The sequence below is a fragment of the Felis catus genome, chromosome D3, assembly GCF_018350175.1.
Source record: "Felis catus isolate Fca126 chromosome D3, F.catus_Fca126_mat1.0, whole genome shotgun sequence".
Classification (NCBI taxonomy): Eukaryota; Metazoa; Chordata; class Mammalia; order Carnivora; family Felidae; genus Felis; species Felis catus.
The window spans coordinates 23,489,814-23,509,665 of NC_058379.1; the positions used below are offsets into that span (position 1 = coordinate 23,489,814).

Here is a 19,852-nt window from a genome sequence, read left to right on the forward strand (position 1 = left end):
TCCTCTTGGTCTATTCAAGTACTACAGGCTGGGAGGATTTTTAGTAAATTTTGAGGGAAGTTTGGGAAGGTCTGACATGAAATAGAGGCCCCGAGGCGTATACAAAACCACTTTGGGACCCAGTGTGGGGAGCCTCTGAAAGTCAGTGGTGTCCGCTGAGCCTCTGACCTGGGATTAAAGAGGGGCCAGAATGCCCACTGACCAGGGGGCAGGGGTCGTGTGGTCCTGTCCAGAGAAAAGCTGAAACTCCCGGACAGACCCAGAACTAAGAACCACACCCCAGACCCGAGACTGAGCCCCTCATGCCGGCTCCTCCTGGGAGGAAGCCTGGGGAGCAGTGTGGGGTTCCCGGAGCTCCCACACTTCCTAGCGGGGGTTCTAGCACATGCTGTTCGGAAACTTCCTTTTCCCCCTTGATACCTCAGGGGCATCTTTTCATGTTACAAAACGGAGGTGTTGTGAACGGCTGTCTGGTATTATGCTAATTATGCAACCACTCCCTCTGCCATCTGGTTTTCAATTTTCCCTATTAATTATTATTATTTTTAAATTTTTATTTATTTATTTTTTTGAGAGACAGAGTGCAAGTCGGGGAGGGGCAGAGAGAAAGGGAGACACAGAATCTGAAGCAGGCTCCAGGTTCTGAGCTGTCCGCACAGAGCCCACTGCGGGGGCTCGAATTCACAAACTATGAGATCATGACCGGAGCCAAAGTCAGATGCTTAACCAACTGAGCCACCCAGGCGCCCCTTCCCTATTAATCATTAACATTTTGGTAACCACCTTTGCATCTATCTACTCTCCTTAAGATAAATTCCCAAAGGAGAGAATGATGGAGGAAAGGATATGCAGACAAAACATGTATGTCTTTACGTGTGCTTAGAAAATCTGGGGGGGGGGGTGCTCCTGGGTGGCTCAGTTGGTTAAGCGTCTGACTCTCGATTTCTGCTCAGGTCATGATCTCATGGTCCGTGGGATTGAGCCCTGCTGACAGTGCAGAGCCTGCTTAGGATTCTCTCTCTCTGCCCCCTCATGCTTGTGCACGCTCTCTTTCTCTCTCAAAATAAAGAAGTAAACTTAAAAAAAAGAAAAGAAAATCTGGAAGAAAAGATGCTTAAATATTGACTGTTGCTCTCTCTCGGGGCATAGGTGACTGCTGCAGATGGTTTTCTGGTAGGTTTTTCACAGTTCTGAGCTATTCATGTTTCTAAACTTAGAATGTCTTGCTTTTTAATTGCTGAAACCTTTGTATCTTGAGATAATTTGGGATGTGCAGATGTTTTGCTTTGGAAACTGGGAAGATAGTATTATGGTGGTGGAGGGGAATAAAAGGCAAAGGCGACAGGGCAAATAAGAGACTCAGCCACGGGCTCTGGGGGGGGGTGGGGTCTACAAATATCTGGCTGGCATGGAGATGGGGGTGCACAGGGAGCTTCGTAGGCCTCCCGGAGGAAGAGCAGGCCAGGCGATCTGACTGTGAGCAGGCTTCCTGGGGAAGGGCACAGAGGGGAAGCCAGCTTGTTCTGGAGGGTGGTGGGTGCCTGGTAGGGAGGTCACATGCTCTTGGGTGTTGAAGCTCAGCTCAGAGATGCAATGGGAATCATGAGTGGATGGGGCGTAGGGGTGCAGGGAGGGGGTGGGGAGGCCAGGGGAAGGGCAGCTGCTCACCCACCTTGGCTTCCAGCACCTTCAGCCGCTCGGTCAGCTCTGATACTTTGCTGCAGTTGAGGCAACCTGCAGGGAGGGATGAGGCTGGGGCTGGGGCCAGGCGCCACAGGTTCCCCATGGAGCCCCTCAACGCCTGGGGGCAGGATGGAGGCAATGGGACACCTGATGACCCCAAACCATGAGATAGCCCAGTGCAGGAGAAGGGGCTACAGCCTGTTCAAGGTAGGCCATGTCCTGAGGGTTTCCTTTGGCTCCAGATCCTCCAGAGCAGAATCAGGGACCCATCTCCTGCAACCTTTACATCCAAGATGACTCCTTCCCTGGAAGCCAGGGCAGGAAATCCTGTTGCTTCCCCTTGGGCAGGGCTGGCCTGGGCTTGCCAGCTTTGGGGACTGACACATCACAACCTGGACTGAGCTGGCTCAGAGGCGCTACCCTCTGATTCTGCCTCCGCAACCACCGTCCAGCTCCTCGGGCCTCTCCAGGGATACCCCTAAGTTATCGATAGCAGCTCTGGCCCATTCCAGAACCTGCCAGCTGCGGTGCACGGGGACTAGTGCTTTAAGGGCTCATCTCTCCAGTCCATGCCAGGATCCCATGTGTTACGACGAGCGTCACCCCAGTTCACATCTGAGGGCACTGAGTTCAGAGCAAGGGTGCAGTGAGTTCTTGACAAGCACAAAGTCTGGGGTCGAGTCCCAGAGCTGCCCCTTCCTGGTTATGGGGCCTTGGGAAGGGCGCGTCTCCTCTCTGACCCTCAGCTTCCTCCTCTTTAGAATGGGGACAATGATGCCTTCCTGGGGCTGTGAGATTGAAATGGGTTGACAATGGAAAGCACCTGGCGCAGTGCCTCACTCATTGCAGATGCGGAGAAAAGCATAGTTTAAATAAAAAGAGGACTGGCGGCTTGGGCCCACGTCTGCAAGAGTCTGGGGATCACACACACACAAAAAAGAGTTTGGGGGTCATGGGTCTTGGGGTGCTGGGCTCAGGTCAGACTCCTTCTAGGCCCTTTCTCTCCACCCCTCACTTTTCTTTCCAGGCTGGGGTGGGCAAGGGTGGGCGCTCTCCCTGACCCTCCACTGCTGGACTCAGCTGGCTTTAGGATCATCACCACATTGCCTGTGCCCCCGCCCGACCTCTCCTAAACCAGGGGGACCCCAAGCAGCTGCCCCAGGACCCACCTGTGAAGGCTGTGGGCCTAAGTGCCATCCGTCGCATGGTGTTGCCTGACCAGCCAGGCTCCAGGAAGCCAGCGGAACCTGAAACTGAGGGATGATGCTGATGAGAGCCGCGCTGGCCTGCACTATTCCCCATGTGCCACTGTGGCCCCGGCCAGGATCCCTACCCCTCCTGGTGAAGAGGGAGACAGAGGCCCAGAGAGGTGGGACAGTTTTCCCGGGTCACACAGCAAGAGCTGGGATGAACTGGAACAAGACTGCCAACTTGACGGGACTGGGGAGCGGGCTGGCAGCGGGTAGGGGCCAATGACCCCAGCAAGCTGCATGGGTTAAGAGCTTAGAGGTAACAGATGCAAGGTTGGGTCCCAGCCCTGCTACTTGCTGACCTGTATGACTTGTCCTCTCTGGACCCGCCTATATTCCCATCTGTAAAGTGGAGTCATAAGGCTACTACGCCCCCCAGGCTGGTGTGATCCTGAGGAAGGCAATGTATACAAAGGGCCCCCTGGGCACACATAGGCACACAGCAGGCAGCTGGGACATGGCTGTCCCCCTTCTCCCTGCCCCAATTGGTAAGAAGACACTGAAGTGGAACCCGCCCTGGTTTTAAATGAAAACCAGAGGGAGGCTGGCTGCCTGGGAAGGGCAAGGGGGGCTGTGCTCTACTCTGCCACCACCCCTACGAAGAGCGGCCACCCTGGCTGGTCTGGGTCTGGGGGCCTGGTTTTCCCCACAGCCAGAGGGATGGGTTGGCCGAGCCAGGGGCAGGGGTACAGCTGCAGGGGCTCTGGAGCCAGCAGTAGCAACTGCCCTTCTCTGCGCCCCCCCCCGCCCCCCAGGCCTGCCTTTTAAGGCCACAGAGTGCCATCTGGTTGGGGGGGGGGCGGGGAGAAAAGACCCAAATAAGGCACAGACCTGGCAGCTCTGAGCCAGGCTGCGGGTTGGTGCAGGGAGTGCGGCGCCGGGAACTCAAACCAGACGGGTGTCTCTGGCCAGCCCCCAGCAGGGAGGCGGCCAGACCCTGCTCCACTATGGGGCCTCTGCTCAGACTGGCCTTGCATCTCCCGCTCACCCTCCCTGGGGACCTGGGACTTGCCCCATCGCAGGGAATAAATCTGGCCCAGGACGGAGGAAGGTGGGCTGGCAGCCCATGTGAGCCAAGGCCAATGCTAAGTGTTCGACACACCCCAGCTCAATCTCACATGGTAGGTTGTAACAGCTAACACTTAACAGCTAGCACTTACTCTGGGCCTGGTACATTCTAGTAAGCACTTCACATACACATTTTTAACTCATTATCCTCACGGAACCCTATAAATGGGTAGCTAGTACCACCTCCACTTTACAGATGGGAAACTGAGGCACAGAGCTCCTCTGTCCCCTGTGCTCAGATGAATGGATGAGTGAATATGAGTATCTCTCTGGGGGGAAACCAAGACGGCTGGAGCCTGGACTTGAACTCAGGTTAGCCTAACTCCAGGGCTCGACCTCTGGGCCACCTGGCACCTCGAGTCAGCCCACTGGGTGGAGGCAGGGAGGCCTGGCACCTGTAGGAATGCTGGCTCTGGAGGAGAATGGGCTCGCCAAGCCTTCCTCGTCCTCTTTGCTCCCAGGTGAAGAAGTAAAAGGCCATTTTATTACTCTTTTCCGGAAGTCAACCAAAGGAAGCTGCTGTCTCTCCAACCTCATGGAAGTTTGGGTTTTCTCTGGGATGAAGTCTGGCAGAGCATCTGCCCGGCCCGGCCTCCTCACTTACCCTGCTGTTTCCCCCTTTTTTCATGGCATTCCCACCCTCTAACATGTACTGTGTCAGTTCCCCAGTTCACGGCCAGTCACCCACCCCACTGGCTGGAACATGAGCCCCACCAGGGCAGGGACCTAGTCTGTCCCATGAATGGCCTGGAAAAGTGCCTGTTGCATAGTAGGGCCTCAGTGGCCTCAACAGACCTTCTGTTAACAAATGCATGAATCACCGGCCCAAAATGAATGTAAAACAAACAAAACAAAAGGCAAAATAATGTGGACGGCAGACACAATGGTCTTGAAAATAAGCATAAATGTTCTAACGTCACACGAGGGCTTCCCTGAGTTACTAATCTATGCACTTGTGGTTGGAAATTCTTTTTCAACCAATTTGCTTTTGTACATTTCACTGGACGCCAGAGAGAACTAGAAAAACTAATGAAAACATGGTCTGACCATCAGCATAAGATGTAACTGGTTCAAAGTGATGGCAAGTGAAAATTTTAAAAGAAAGAAAGATGGAAGCAAGGAAGGAAGGAAAGAAGGAAGATAGTTAAAGAAATAACAAAACTGCTAAAAAAAAAACAACAAACCCAGAAAATATTGGTTTGGTTTCAGGATTCACAAAAACAATCCCTAAAACTTCAAATTCTGATAAGTGGACAGAACTACTTTAAGGGGCAAATCAGGCTGTAAAATGGCCCTTTTGCACAGCAAATCCGAGTAGGAAAAAAGCCCAGGGTTGGGACAAGGTCCCCTGTCATCCAAAAGTATCATATCCTTCCCACTGGTGTTGGGCCAGGACCTCTGGAGCAGACCCCAATGGGCTGAAAGTCCCCCAGACCCCAGCCTGGTGGTCTGTCCTGAAGTTCCACCCCTCAGCCCTAACCTTGCCCTCTCAGGGGCTCCAGGCTGGGTTCCAGGACCACAAACCCCAGCTTCACTCTGGGAAACCTGACTGTGGGCTACTTCCCACCACCTGGGAGGTCTCTGCCAGTACCACACACACTGCCTCCCTACCCCCTTCCCCACAGCTGCCAGTCCTATATCACCTCCTCCAGGAAGCCTTCCCAGACAGACCAGGGTACCCACCAAAGCTCCCCCCATGACACTCTCATCACTCCCTGCCTTGATCTGCACAAGGACAGCATCAGGTACAGTTTCAAGCCCTGTGCCCCATAAGCAGCTCCCCTTCCCCCTGCCCACCACTAGGGCTAAGAAGCCCCTTCTCATTGGGTCTTCATGAGAACATGAGGCCCAGAAAGGAGAGGCCGCCTGCCCACACAGAGAGGTAGGGATGTGGGGATTCAAACTCCACCCTACACTGGGAATGTGGGTGTGAGAAGTTGCGAGTGTCCCTGGGCTTCATCTCTGGCTTTCTCTTCCAGGACAGGGGCCAGCAGAGGGGCTTCCTCATTCATGAGCCACCCACAGGTCTGCTGGGTCCACTGACCACAGCCAAAGAGATGCAGTCTCCCCAGCCTCAGTCCAGGTGTCGTCCTGGGAATTTACTTTGCAAATGTAAATATTTGCTGCTGTTGGCCTGAACCAAAGATGGGGTCAGGGATGGGGCCAGGAGCTCCAAGAACCCTCCAGCTGGCTTCTGGGAAGCCTCAGTCTGTGTCCAGCCTGGCCCTCTCTTCAGGGTAAAAGGAGGTTCCCATTCATTTCCCATGTACCCACTGTACGTCAGGCACTGGAGAGACACGAGTAGTGATGGCAAGGCGGGGGCCACCGTAGCCAGGTGGCAGCTCCAGGAGGGTCACAGGCAGAGGGGACAGCTGCTGCCCAGGCTGTGGGGTGGGAGAGAAGGCCAGTGTAGGCCAGGGGTAAGATGGAGTGAGGGCAAGGCTGGAGCACATCACTGGGGTGGTCAGGAAGGTGGAGAGGGGAGCCACCCAGCTAGGGGTGAAGGACGGACAGGCAGGGAGTCAGAAGATAGGGGCTGCTGGACCTTCCAGACAGGAGTGGAGTAGACGGGTGGCAGACTCGGGCAGCACTGAGCCCACAGGATCCTGAATCTTCAGAGGAAAGCACAAATTTTGCACTGTAACTGGCATCTAGTTAGGGCTGGAAAGATAGGTGCAGGAAGGGCCTGGCCCTGGATGGTGGAGAAGCCCAGGGCCCAGGCAACACCTGGGCCAGAACCTCTGGTCTGTTCTTAAGCTTTTTTGCTGTGTGACCTGGGGCAAACTTCTTCCCTCTCTGGTAGCCCATCATAGAAGGGCTGTGGGAGTCCACAGATGGGGAAGGGACATGTGTGCTAAGGACAGTGGAACAGTGAGGGGCAAACAGAGGTCACCTAGCTGCAGGGGATCCCACGGGAGAGGAGGGTGAGGGAGCTTCTCGATTTTTCTATCAGAGAGCAATTGGGGCTGAGATTGGCTTCCACCAGTCTCATGGTGCCCCAACTGTCCGAATACTCCCCTACTGGAAATCCTCAGCTGATGCTGCTGCAGAGGAAAAATCCTGGCCCCAGGTCATACTGATGGACTTTGAATTGGGATGTGACCTTGAGCAAGGCATTTCCCTCTCCCAGCATCAATTTCCATACCTGGACCTTCTGCATCATGGCATGATAGGTAGCATGACACCGGTGGGTGTGAGTCATGGTACCCGGCATGGAAGACAGCGGACGCTTTCCTTCCCCTCATCATTATTATTACAGGAGGGTCTGAGCCAGGGGGAAGCTGCAGACCCCAGGTCAGAGCCCTAGCTCTGAGAATCCCAGCTATAAAGCTTATTTGCTGTGTGACCCTGGATGAGATCTACACCCTCTCTGAGCCTCACTTACATCGCCTGAACAATGGGGCTGATGGGTGAACAATCTGTTCGCAAGGACTCCCTCCTCCCAGAGGCAGAATAACACGGAGGCCACAGCAGCCCTGCCCTCAGCAGAGCCCACCAGGGGCTCAGGACCAGCAGACACAGTGCATCAGGCCTTGGCCCTTCCTCAACGTTTTCCAGTGGGAGTGGGCAGCCAGGTGAGACTCAGCCAGGCTCCCTTCCTCCATCTAGTCCCACCTCCCAAGGCCAAGAGGCATTAGTAGAGGCTTGATCAGACAGGTCCCGTGCTGAGTGACTCCAGGTCCAGGTGAATACCCTTCTGAGCCTCAGTTACCCCATCTGTAAAACGGGGCCTATTCCAGTGTTTTCCTCATTGGTTGTCATGAACATCAGGGTACATCCTCACGCATCATCACAGAGTGAACGTTGCCATTCTGAAGATGAGAAAGCCAGTCTGCTCGAAGAACCTGCAGACTCGAGGCCTGTTTGCTGAGCAGCTGACTGAGAAACTAATCTCAGAGGTGGGAGGCAGGACAGTCCCAGAGAGCCATCGCAGAATCCCCAGCACAAGGGCCAAGGGGGAGAGGAAGATATAAATTTATGAATATCCACTGTGTTTGAGGCATGAGTCTCAGATGCTCATAATAAAGTACAAGGTGGGCACTTTTCAATCCCAGGTGACTTCCAGATAGAGACAAGATTCAGAGCGGTAGGGTGACCTGCCCCAGATCACACAGCAGAGCACAGCTGATCTAGATCTGAATTCTGGAATGATGGGTGCTCCCTCTCCTCCTTCATGTCACCCCACACTGCTCTGGTGACACTGCTCTGTGGCCCCAGGGCCATGTCACAGGGCTGGGCAGACTATGAGGGCAGTTACCAGCCAGGGAAACTGCTGGGGGGGTGGGGCTCAGCCTCAACCAAGCTGTCAGAGGAAGGGCACGGCCTGGGTTGGGCTCGCAATGTCCTCATGCTTCCCCACCCTCATTCCCAGGACCCCAGAAGAGCAGTGTTCCAGAACATCCAGGCCTGGGCATCTCTTTAGTCTGCTCTGCCTGTGTGTGTGTGGGAGAGGCCCTTCCTGTCTCTGGTTATCACATAGTGCCCACCACAGGCTGCCGTACCACTGCAGGGTCTTTACGGCTTCATTTCATCCTTGAAACATCCCTGGGAAGCAGACTCTAGTACTCTGCCCATTTCACAAGTGAGAACACAGAAGTTTAGTGTGGGAGAGCCCAGGCTCCGCAAGAGCACACAGCAGCTTGGTGCTCTTTAGAGAAGGTATTCCTCCCTTTGAATGGGCACGAGATACGGGCCACCTGCACTGCAGTCCCCACCCCGCCCCCTCTGCCCGGTGCCCTTGCACAATGACTTGCACAATGTATGAGGAGTCCCTGGCCCAAGGCCACACAGCTGGTGTGTGGCAGATCTGGCCTGGCCAATGAAGCCCTGGAGACGTCCATCCCAGGCTGGGACCTGGAGGCCCTGAAAGAGGAGATGGCAGATGTCAGGGTTGGCCTAGCCCAGCCCCCGTCTTGCACGCCAACCTTGCCATTGGCAGAGACCTTAGCCTTGATCCTGGTTTCTGGACACACAGCCTCCAGCTGTGGGACTCAAGGGCATGGGAGCTGCCCCCACCTGTCCTCCGCCCTCACTGGCTCCATGATGGCCCCACAGACCTGGGAAGGTCTGCCCTTGGGAGGGAAGCCACTGACAGAGTGGCCTTTGTCTGGGCAGGCCCTGCCTGGCTCAGGCCCGCTAGGCCCAGGTGGCCCCCACACTCTGGGGACTTACTTCTCCCCGACCAGCTACTCTGTGTCCTCTTTGGCAGCAGCCCCTCCTTGTTGGCTCTCCTCCTGCCCCCGGGGCCCCTCTTCCTCCCACCAGGGAGGGGAGGGTCCCATTCCTGGTTCCCCTTGATGTCTGCCCTCCCACACCGGCACCGGCAGCTGCCTCTCTGTACAGGACCCCTGCTGGGCATCAGGCAGCTCCCCCACTCCCTCTGGCCACCCCTACCAGAACTGGAGACTCCCCAACCCCACAGGGAAATCTGCCAGGCCCCTCCCTGCCCCACTCTGTCATGAGCTCTACCCCCCACCCTGTGTGACTCTGGGCATGTGACTCCACCTCTCTGGGCCTCTGTTGCTCATCCTATGAAGCAGGACTCTTGTGGGGTCCCAGGGAGGCGAAGCATGTAAATCTTTCAAGAAGCACCTATGAATGGTGACTTCTGTTAGCATCACGCTCTCTTGATTCAGAGGCCATGTCTCACACGTTTGTGTTTCTGGAATCAGAGTATGTCTTGTGACTGATGCTCACATTAACGTGCTGCTCTGGGGGCCCTGAATGCCTCTTTCCACTGAGGTGCCTACAGGCGTGCTGCTTGGGCTGGTTCTGACAGCTTCTCTCACTGAGTTCAGATAGGTAGTGAGGGTGGGAGCCACCCAGACTGCTTAGCAGAGAGGCAGGTGCCCTTGAGAGAGGGCTCTCCAGGTAACCATGTGTCCAGGGTGCAGGAAGGCCTGGGCTGTGTCCTCTGTACCACTGCTGGGTGCTGGGCCCTGAGCCACCCGTGTTGCATGCAGAGAAGGGGGGTGGGGTGAAAGGGCTCCCTCTGCCTGCGACACACTCCACATGTGGTGGCCCATCTCTAAGGCCCTGGGAGAGGCCAGGCAGACCAGCCTTCAAATCCTGACCGCCACTCAGGAGCTGTATACCCATCACTTTCCTGAGCCTCAGTTTCTTCACCAAGATGGATACAACCATCCCAACCGGGCCAGTTCACAGACTTAAGGGGTGCTTTGCTTCCATGTGCTGTTACCATATCCAATGGAAATGTCCACACGGGTTCTCCTCAAGTTTGGAGGAAAGGCTTGGGATGGTGTGCCTCAAGACATGAGCTATGCAGCATGTATGAAATTCCTTCAGGGGTCCTGAGAGTTAGGCGGTCAACACCCATGGGACAGCAGGCCCTGACTGTGTGCATACCAGCCACGCCTCACTAGTGGGCCCGGGTGTGCCCAGTGCTGGCCACTGTAGCATCTACCGACTTAGCAAGGGTTGACTACTCCCACCCACGCACCCGAGGGAAGGCACCTGGCCTGTATCTCGGGGTAGTCCTACCTTCCTCGCAGTTCACCCCTGAGTGCCCGGGGCAGCACCTCCACTCACGCGTGGTCACTGTCTTGTACATCACCTTGTATGTGGGTCTCACCACGGTTCTGTAGCTGAAAGAGTGTCCAGGGGGCCGGACTCAGACAGAGTTTTCTGCCACCTTTCCCACCGACCTGGATGTCCGTGGGGACAAACTCCAGGGTCCTCTGCTACCTCTGAGTCCCTCTGGAGCCTCTCTCCTCCTCTACACAGGGATTCAGCCCTTCCAATCCCTTGTAACTCCCCGGGTGGGGGGATCTAGATACTAAGTGGACAGGAAGTCCCTGCAAGCTGGGTTGGCCTGTCCTGCCAAGCAGTGCAGCCTCACCAAGTGAATGCATGTGGGTAAATGGTGGAATCCTTCCCCCAGGAGGCCCTCCAAGTGCCCCAGGAGCCTAAGGGGAGGTGCTGAGGATGGGGATGGGGCCAACATTCCCTTTGCTCCGCCCACCCTCGGGGCCCCTGCATTTCCCTGCACTCTCGATGCAGTGTCACAACCAGGCCTTTGCTCCTGCTGACCTCCACCTAGCATGCCACCAGCCCCTGTTCCACCATGGTCTCACTTACCTGTTCCCTGGGCAGCTCATGGGCCAGGGGCAATTCTGCAGCACTCGCTGAAGGTAGGTGCCATTTTGCACGTGGCATGAGATGGTACGGGTCACCACATAGGAGCACCAGTTCCTGAAACAGACCCACAGTGAGGAAGCTCAGGTGCCATGCACAGCCTCTTCCCAGGACCCCGGGGAGGATGAGTGAGGAGGTCCAGGTTCTCTCCAGGAGCCCTGAGTCTCTAGGGAGAGAGACCCCCGAGCTCTGAGTCCTTTGGGCCCCAGTCAGGAGTCTCTGGGCTACTGTGGCTGAGGAGTGACTCCTATAGCTCTGGAGGGGCAGCTGTGCTGGGGGCTCTCGGAAGGTCGTGGGGACTGAGCTGCGGGGGACAAGATGGGAGCAAGGCATCCTTGCCTGCGCTCTCCTTTCTCGATATTACTTCTCTCCATCCGGGTCACCAGGGCCTCCTGCCTCCCACCCGGACAACAGCAGCAGCCCCCGTCTTGCCCCTCAGTTGCTCCCTAGGGAGAGTGTCATAAAATGGAAACCTGGCCATGTTCTTCCCGTGCTCATCCTCACTCGGCGCCCTCCAGATGTCCTGTGCTCACATCTGCTGTGAACCCTCACCTCCAGGCCTTCACACACACTCACGCTGGGCCCACTGCCTGGGCCCACTGCCACACGCTGGGCCCACCCTGCCCCCACTTCTCCACTTGGCACCTCCGACCTTCAAAGCCCTACTGTGCTGTCACCTCTCCCCGAGTCCTTTTCCACCTCCACTCCTACCTGAACAGAATTGATGGTTCCCTGCCAGGGATCCCCTGCAGCACTTTGTATACCTGTCTCGCTGAATTAGGCTGAGGGCTCATGTCTGCCCTCTCCCTCCCCTGGCATGACAGAAGAGAGGCCCTGTCTCACTTATTCTTGTGTCCCCTCTGTGTGATAGACAGATGTCCCAAGCATGGGGGACTGGATTCTCCAAATGCCCATTAATAATCATATTGCTTTGTGGGGCGCCTGGGTAGCTCAGTCATTTCAGCAGCTGACTTGATTTCAGCTCAGGTCATGATCCCAAGGTTGTGGGATCGAGCCCTACATTGGGCTCCACACTCAGCAGGGAGGATTCTCTCTGTCTCTCCCTCTGTCCCTCTCTCCCCTGCTCGTGTGTTCTCTCTCTAAAAAAAACAAAAAACAAAACAAAAAACATATTGCATTGCATTTATTGAGCACCCACTGTATGCTAAGGGTATTTACATTATCTTCCTAGTAAGTCAGGAAGGCACCTCCCTACATTTTACAAAGGTGTAAACTGAGGCTTGGGGAGGGGAGGACAACTGCTCACGTACCAGAGCTGGTGCATGGTAGAGTCGGATTTGCACCCAGGAATGTGGATGGCCCAGCCTGGCCCCTGACTTCATCCCAGAGATCTCAGCTCCTGTCTCCTCCCCCTCTCCTGAGCCACGGTCCATGGTTCTGTGAAGGCCCCAGCCTGGGAACCTGCTGACCCCAGGCTCAAGACCACAAAGGAAAGTCTGGTGGGGTGACAGGCTCTGGCTGAAAAGGGTCACCTGAAACAGTCCCTCCTTTCCCAATCCCGGCAAAAAATGCAGGGCCTGTGACCCTGTGCAGGGCTGAGGGCTGCTGAGCCGCTGGAATGTCTCAGCCATCACAGAGATGTCTGCCACCACCGACATCCAGTCTCCCAGCTGCCGTCCCACCCCCGACCCTGGTCACCCATCAGAGAATGTCCTTGGCCGGGACCTGCCGACTAACTCACTGTGGGACGCTGGGGAAGTCCCTTCACCGTTCTGTCACCCTGGGATAAGTCCAGAAGGAAGAAACAGCCTTAGCCAAAGGCAAAGTGGGGAGAAGGGATGGCTCTGTTTAGACCAATGACCTGGCAGAGGCTCACCATAGCCCTTGGCCAGCCACCACATGGAAGAGGTGACAGGGGCTTGTGGCAGCACTGCTGGGAACCACGCGACACTGGGAACAGCCTAAACAGCTACAGGACCACTGGACGTGGAAAACCAGATGCGAGATAGAGCCCAAGTTCTCCACGTGTAGACCACCATGTCTGGCTAACTGAGAAACGCAAGTGCAGACCACCGGATAGAGAAGGATTGGATTTCTATTAAAATAAGAAAGCTCAGGGTGGGGGTGGGGGGCCCTGGGTGGCTCCGTCAGTTAAGTGGTTAAGTGTCTGACTTTGGCTCAGGTCATGATCTCACAGTGTGTCAGGCTCCGTGCTGACATCTCAGCCTGCGGGTTCTGTGTCTCCCTCTCTCTCTGCTCCTCCCCTGCTCACCCTCTGTCTCTCTCTCTCAAAAATAAATAAACATTACATGAAAAAAAAAAAAAAAGCTCAGGGGTGCCTGGGTGGCTCAGTTGGTTAACTGTCCAACTCTTGATTTCCGCTCAGGTCATGATCTCACTGTTTATGGGTTCGAGCCCCACATTGGGCTCTGTGCTGACAGTGGGGGAGCCTGCTTGGGATTCTCTCTCTGCCTTTCTCTCTGCCTCTCCCGGGCTCAAGCTCATGCTCTCTTTCAAAATAGATAAACTTAAAGAAATTTAAAAAAGAGAAAGCTCAAAGACTATTTATATGTATATGCACATATATAGCTATGTGTGCAAAGTTAGGAAAAATCACACACTCACATCAAATTGCCACCCATGGGGGCAGGGAGAACCTTTCCATCTGCTCTGTCTCCTGCACTAACAGCAGCCTTCAATGATCATGCGTGCTGCACACCAGGAGCTTGGGTCCAAAGCCTTTCACATACCAACTATGAGTGCCACTTTACAGATGGGAAGACTGAGGCTCTCAGGTCTGGGATGAGCCCCAGGCACCCAAGATGAACAACACAGTAAAGGTTGGGATTCAGGTCCATCTGACCCTAGAGTTGGCACTCTTAACCTCAGGCTGGAAATTTTCTCCCAATGAGCAGGTGGGTGATTTTAGAAGTTAAAAAAAAAATACATTTCTTCAAAAAGGCCCCACTCTTTAGATCCTCTGGGTCCCTAGAGCTGTTTGAGTTTTGTTTGGTGTGGGGGGGGGGGCATAAGCCCCTTTGAGAAAGTGATGTCAGTTGTGGTTCCTATCCAGAAAAATGCATAAAACTTGGGGTGCAAGTTTTGGAAGGCACTTCCTGAGGGGTGCTGGGGGTTCCCTGTAGCCTGTGTGATGTTCCTCAGGCTGGCCCTAGGGCTCTGGGATTGAAGGAAGGAGGGAGGGAGGGAGGGAGCAACCTGGGCAGAGGACAGTCAGAAGCTCCAGATACTGGAGGGGCCCCTGCTCCAGGAATGAAGACTCCGTCCCAGTGTATGGTTGTATACACACACGCAAAGGCATGCACATCCATCAATGCAGTGAGCACACACACAGACACACACACACACGGACACACACGCACGTATTTATGAGTGCCTACAACTCCTGGACACACGTGTACCCATGTGCACACACACAGACCCACATAAGCACACACACACACACACACACACACATTCAAGCACACAGTCAGACCTAGGCAAATCCAATAGGACACACAGCCACAGAATGATCATCCTGTCAGGCAAATGGCCCTGTGCACACACACCTCCCTCTATGCCCAGGCCCTGGACCGGGCTGGGGGAGGTGGGCCTGTGACTGCCCACAATTGCTTGACCTGCCCCTCTTTCTTTATACCAGGGGCAGTGAAAGAAAATGATTTTCTTCTTCCTTAATTAAAATTGCCCCCATGTGGGTCCCTGGTTTATTTCCCACGAGCTGGAGTTTGCTTGAATCCCCTGCTTAAAAGATGTGGAGCTGATGGCTGACTAAACAGGAGGAGATACTTAGGCCATGTGGGGTTCAAGGTCAGCCCCTGGCCACTCCCCTGGGATGGTCACCAATAACCATGCCCACCCTCCCCCGGCCTTGACGACCCCAGCCCCACTGCTCCCAGGATAAACCCAAGTTCCTCTGAAGAGTCCTGGCCTGGCCCCTCTGTCTACTTTCCAGGGGCAGCAGGACCTCCTTCTAAAGCACAGACCTAAGGTTGCCACTGCCTGTTGTGAGTCCACAGCCACCAAGGCTCCCCATCGCCCTGTGAGCCCTGCCAGCCCTGTCCTTGCATTCGAATTCCCTCTGCCTGGAAAGCACCCACTCCCCCTGCTCCAGTAAACTCCTATTTGTCCTTTAGGTCTCAGTCCTAAGATCCCAGGAGAGGTGAGGCACCTCCAGGGGTCACCTTCAGCCACTCAAGGCAGCCTTGAGCTTTTCCCTTCCTTGCAGATGCTGAGGGAAGGCACTGGCAGGGGCCACACTAGAATGGGGCTCAGCCTGAGGGTGCCCAGGGAGGTTTGCTGAATGACTGAATGACCAAGAACAGGCAATGGCCCTGGGCAGAGGAGCCAGGACCCAGGTTCCCAGAGATAGGCGCTGTACTTGGAAGCCTGCCTACATCCCACTGTCCCTGGGGGTTTTCTTTTTTTTTTTTTTTTTAATTTTTTTAACGTTTTATTTATTTTTGAGACAGGGAGAGACAGAGCATGAACAGGGGAGGGTCAGAGAGAGGGAGACACAGAATCTGAAACAGGCTCCAAGCACAGAGTCTGACGCGGGGCTCGAACTCACGGACTGCGAGATCATGACCGGAGCCGAAGTCGGCCACTTAACCGACTGAGCCACCCAGGCACCCCTGGGCGGGCGGGGGGGGGAGGGGGGGTTCTTTTCTGAGATGCGGGTCAGTGATAAGTTGCCCAAGAACCCAGTGAGGCTGAGCCTGTGGGACGGGGCGAGGGCAGGAGCTGGGAGGGGGCAGCCCTTCTCTTCCGGGCTTGCCACTGCTCCCACTCAGCACTTCCTGGGCCCCCAGAGGCTGCTGGAGGAGAGAAAACAGGCCAGACCAGCTCGGTGTGGCACCAGCTACCCCTACCAGGGCCCCCCCACTTGCCCTCCACCCCCTGCCATGTGGGCCCAGGGGACTTTGTCTCTGCAGGGCCCAGGGCTGCGATCCGGAACAGTGATAGGGCTAATTGCAGGAGGCAGCCAAGCAGGCCAGGGGCCAAGGGCCGTTATGAAAAGGAGAGGAAAGAAAGGAGATGTACACGGTGGGGGCAGGGTGATCAGAGCCAGAGCCCCGCTCTGGAGGAGAAGTTCCAGTCCTGGCCCTGCTGCTTCCTAACTCAGTGACCTTGGACCCTGACCCTCTCTGCGCCTCACTTTATCCATCTGCAAATGGGGACAGCAGAATCTCCTCTCACACAAACTGTAAAGCACAGTGCTAATAGCTATTGTTCTCGAACTGTGACACTGGCTCCACACCCCACTGCTGTGGTAGAGTGGCTTCGCTGAGAGACACCAGCACAGTACCTTCCACAGGTCCTTCCTTTGACTTTGGGATAGGAATTGCCAGGCTCTGCATTTTATTTTATTTTATTTTTTATTTTATTTTATTTTATTTTATTTTATTTTATTTTATTTTATTTTATTTTGTATTTTATTTTATTTTACTATTTTATTTTATTTTATTTAGTTTTTGAGAGAGAGCATGTGCATGTGAGCAGGGGAGAGGGGCAGAGGGAGAGAGAGAGAGAAGGAGAATCCTAAGCAGGCTCCACGCTGAGCATGGAGCTCCTGGTTGAGCTCAATCTCAGGACTCTGGGATCATGACCTGAGCCAAAATCCAGAGTCGGACGCTTCACCGACCGAGCCACCCAGGCGCCACTCAGGCTCTTCATTTTAAAGAGGGGGACACTGAGGTTCTGAGAGAAGTCACCTGGCCAGGTCACCCATGTGGGCAAAGAGCTGGGATTCGAGCTCCCCAGGGAGGGGCTGGGGAGGAAAATTCTCCACTCCTCTCGATTCTAGGATTTGCCCAAAGGAAGCCCATCTTGCAGAGGGAAGTGGCCTAGGCCAGGCCGCGGTGATGGCTTCTACTCTAGAGCCATAGTGCTGAGATGGGTTGTTAAAGGAAATAAGGATTCAGGTGGGAAGGGACCTCATGGGGGCCAGGAAGCAGCCCCAGCAGGGATTGGGGGGGTAGACAGGGGCAGGGGTGAGCCAAGGCAGCTCTGCACAGCCCACGGGCACCCTGGTTCCGGGGGTCTCAAAGTCTTGCCACATTCCTGGGGCTGGGGCGGCTCCTTGGATGCCTTCCCGGGCCTCCCCCTCCCCAAGCACAAAGCCTCTTTTCTGCCTCTGATCCTTTGGCTGCCAAGGGGCGCCTGGGGTGCTGGGCTGGGGGTGGAGGGAGTGCTGATGGGGTGTGACGTCCCCATGCTGTCTCCAACAATGCTGGGACGTGGCCACAGGGGGAGGTCCTGGCAGCCGAGGACCACAGATTCCTCGAGTTAGGGGTCCCTTCCTCCACCTAATGTCAGTGATAGGAGGAACCACTGTTCATTCTTCTTATGGGGGACCATCCACCCTCAGAACAGGCAGGGGACAAGGGGAGGAAAGAGGGAAACATTGAGGAAACAGAGACCCGGAGCTATGAAGTGACCTGCCTGACGTCACACACTGAGTGAGTGCCAGAGCCAGGGCCCCCACCTCCTAACCATAAGCTGCACACCTTTCCCAGACCCACAGCTGACCACTGCTACAACTGGATTGGGAAACTGGCTGGCCTGGATCCAGGTGCCACTTTTCCTCTTTGGGCCCCAGTCTTATCTGTAAAATGGGAGCAACAGCACCGCCCACAGGGCTTTTGTGATGCTCAGGCCACTGGGAGCCTTCTGAGAACAGATGGGGTGACAGTCCCCAGTGACAACAGATACCTGCCCAGAGCCACTATCCTGCTCCCACGCAGGAAGCCGTGAGGAGGTGAGAAGCCCAGGCTGGAAGGCCCTGCCCTGGACTGGCCGGAGGGCAGTCTGGACCTTCAGTCCCCTCAACCATCATCCTGAGCCTGACACTGGGAATTCGAGTTTAGGGTCTTGGTCACCTTAGCACCTAAGGATCCTGGGGGTTCACATTCATGCCCTGGGGAGGTGTTATCCTCCCTTAGAGCCTCAGCTTCCTCCTCTATGGAATGGGAACCATCAAAATGCATGCCTTCCATGGCAGTTGGGAAGAAGATTCTGGAGGTGGTAGATGCGGGTAAAATGCCGAACCCAAGTCAGCTGTGTTCAGCATGTAATAGGTGGTGGCGGCTGTGATATCTGCCACCTGCCTGTCCCTGTCTCAGATAACCGCTATTCTGGCCTATGATGCCTTGACCACCTCTGCCCTCCAGCCCCAGCCATGTCACCTGCTCTTGCTAGCCCAGCAGGGGCATGCTGGCCCCTGACCACTGAGAAAGGGAATCTCTGAAAAGAATTAAAGAATTGAGGCCCTAGGGGGTGGGGGCCGGGGAAGGCCTTTGAATGGGATGAAAAGGCCTGAAGAGGCCTGGCTACTCTGTATTGTCTGCCTCAGACAAGGGCTGGCCCTCGAGAGAGAGGACCCCAGCAGGGGTGGGGGCTGCAGCCGGGACAGGGGCCAGGACAGGTTCAAACACTTATCAAAGCCAGAAAGACAGATTCAAATCCCAGCACTTCTACTAATGGCCCAAGAGCCTAGAACATTATGTTAATTCTCTGGGACCTCAGTTTGCTCATCTGCTAAATGGGGATAGTGCTTCCTACCTCATTCAAATCCCTCATTTGAAGGATTAATGACCACATGGCAAATAAAGGGGCTCAACTCCCCACTGGGGAGATGCTCCACAAACACCAACAGAGAGAATGTTCCAAGCTCCAGAAACAGCAGCAGGAACACAGAATACTCTCTCCCATCTCTGTTCAAAATGCCAGGTCCCTGGGGGTGACCACTGACCCACGGACTGTGAAATTCCACCCCTGTCTTCTCCCTCCGAGGGAAATAAATAGCCAGGGTACTAAAAAAAGCCAAGAGCAGAGGGGAAAGGGTGGAGGTTCCCGAAGGGGGGTCAGCTAGGGGATGTGCTGGGCTTTTCCTGTGTGCAGGGAGGGGGTCCCTTGAGCTAGGGCCACGGAAGTCCTGAGAGGCGGGCTTCTCCCTGGCTGTTCCCCTTCCCCCTCCTTTGGGGCTCTGGAGGTGAAGCGGTGGTGGAGGGGTGGAGGAGGCTGTAGGGGAACGCCGGCTCAGGACACTTGCAGTAGGAGACCCCCGTACTGCCGGGAGCTTGGGCCAGATAGCTGGGCTGCCCAGGTCCCTTACACCCATCCCGGCCGGCACTGAGGTGGGGGACCAGGTCCCCTCCCCAATCCCTGGCTTGCACGGAGGTTGGGGGGAAGGAGGGGGGGGTGCCTGGAGTCCTGGCCCCAGGGCTGGCAGGGCACAGAGGTGGTGGGAGGCAGCCCTTACCTGCGTCCGGAGAACTGGGCTCCCCCGACGTTCCACGCGGCGCTGCCTCCCGGGAGCAGGAGCCCGAGGCAGAGCAGCGCCCAGGCCCGCGGGCCGCCCATGCTGCGCCCGGCGCCCTCCGCGCGCGGCCCCTCGCCGTCGCCGCCCCCAGCCTGCCGTCCCCGCCCGCCCGCGCCGCCAGCCTCCCCGGACGCGCGGCTCCCGGTTCCCAGCGCAGCGACCGGAGGGCGGGCGGGAGGCGGGCGCGGGGCGGGGGCGCGCGTTCCCGGCCTCGCCCGGCCCCTCGGCGCGGCCCCCCGCCCCCTGCGCAGCCGTTGCCAACCCGGAAGGAGCCCCGGGGGGTCGGGCGCCCCCGCCGGGAGGCCCGCCAGGTGCCCACCTGAGCCTGGCGCCTTTCGCCGCGTGGCCCTTTTGGGACCAGGCTGCGGGTTCGGAGGTGCACTCTCACGTGCTGCAG

General features: G+C 56.1%; 1 protein-coding gene across 7 annotated transcripts in view; it reads right to left on the reverse strand.

Moving 5' to 3' along the window:
• EMID1 (EMI domain containing 1) overlaps positions 1-19,585 on the reverse strand; it is a 48,795-nt gene extending 29,210 nt beyond the window's left edge. For 2 of the 7 annotated variants that reach the window (XM_023241605.2, XR_002737241.2), the window contains exons 1-5: positions 19,396-19,580; positions 11,100-11,213; positions 10,503-10,606; positions 2,853-2,936; positions 1,673-1,734 (exon numbers count right to left, since the gene is read on the reverse strand). In XM_023241605.2, the coding sequence (XP_023097373.1) occupies positions 1,673-1,734; positions 2,853-2,936; positions 10,503-10,606; positions 11,100-11,213; positions 19,396-19,496 (465 nt within the window). In that variant the 5' untranslated portion in view covers positions 19,497-19,580. Of the gene's footprint in view, positions 1-1,672; positions 1,735-2,852; positions 2,937-10,502; positions 10,607-11,099; positions 11,214-19,395 lie in introns of all 7 variants that reach the window. The other 5 variants (XM_023241602.2, XM_023241606.2, XM_023241603.2 and 2 more) reach the window with 5 other exon arrangements.
• Positions 19,586-19,852: the final 267 nt, after the last annotated feature.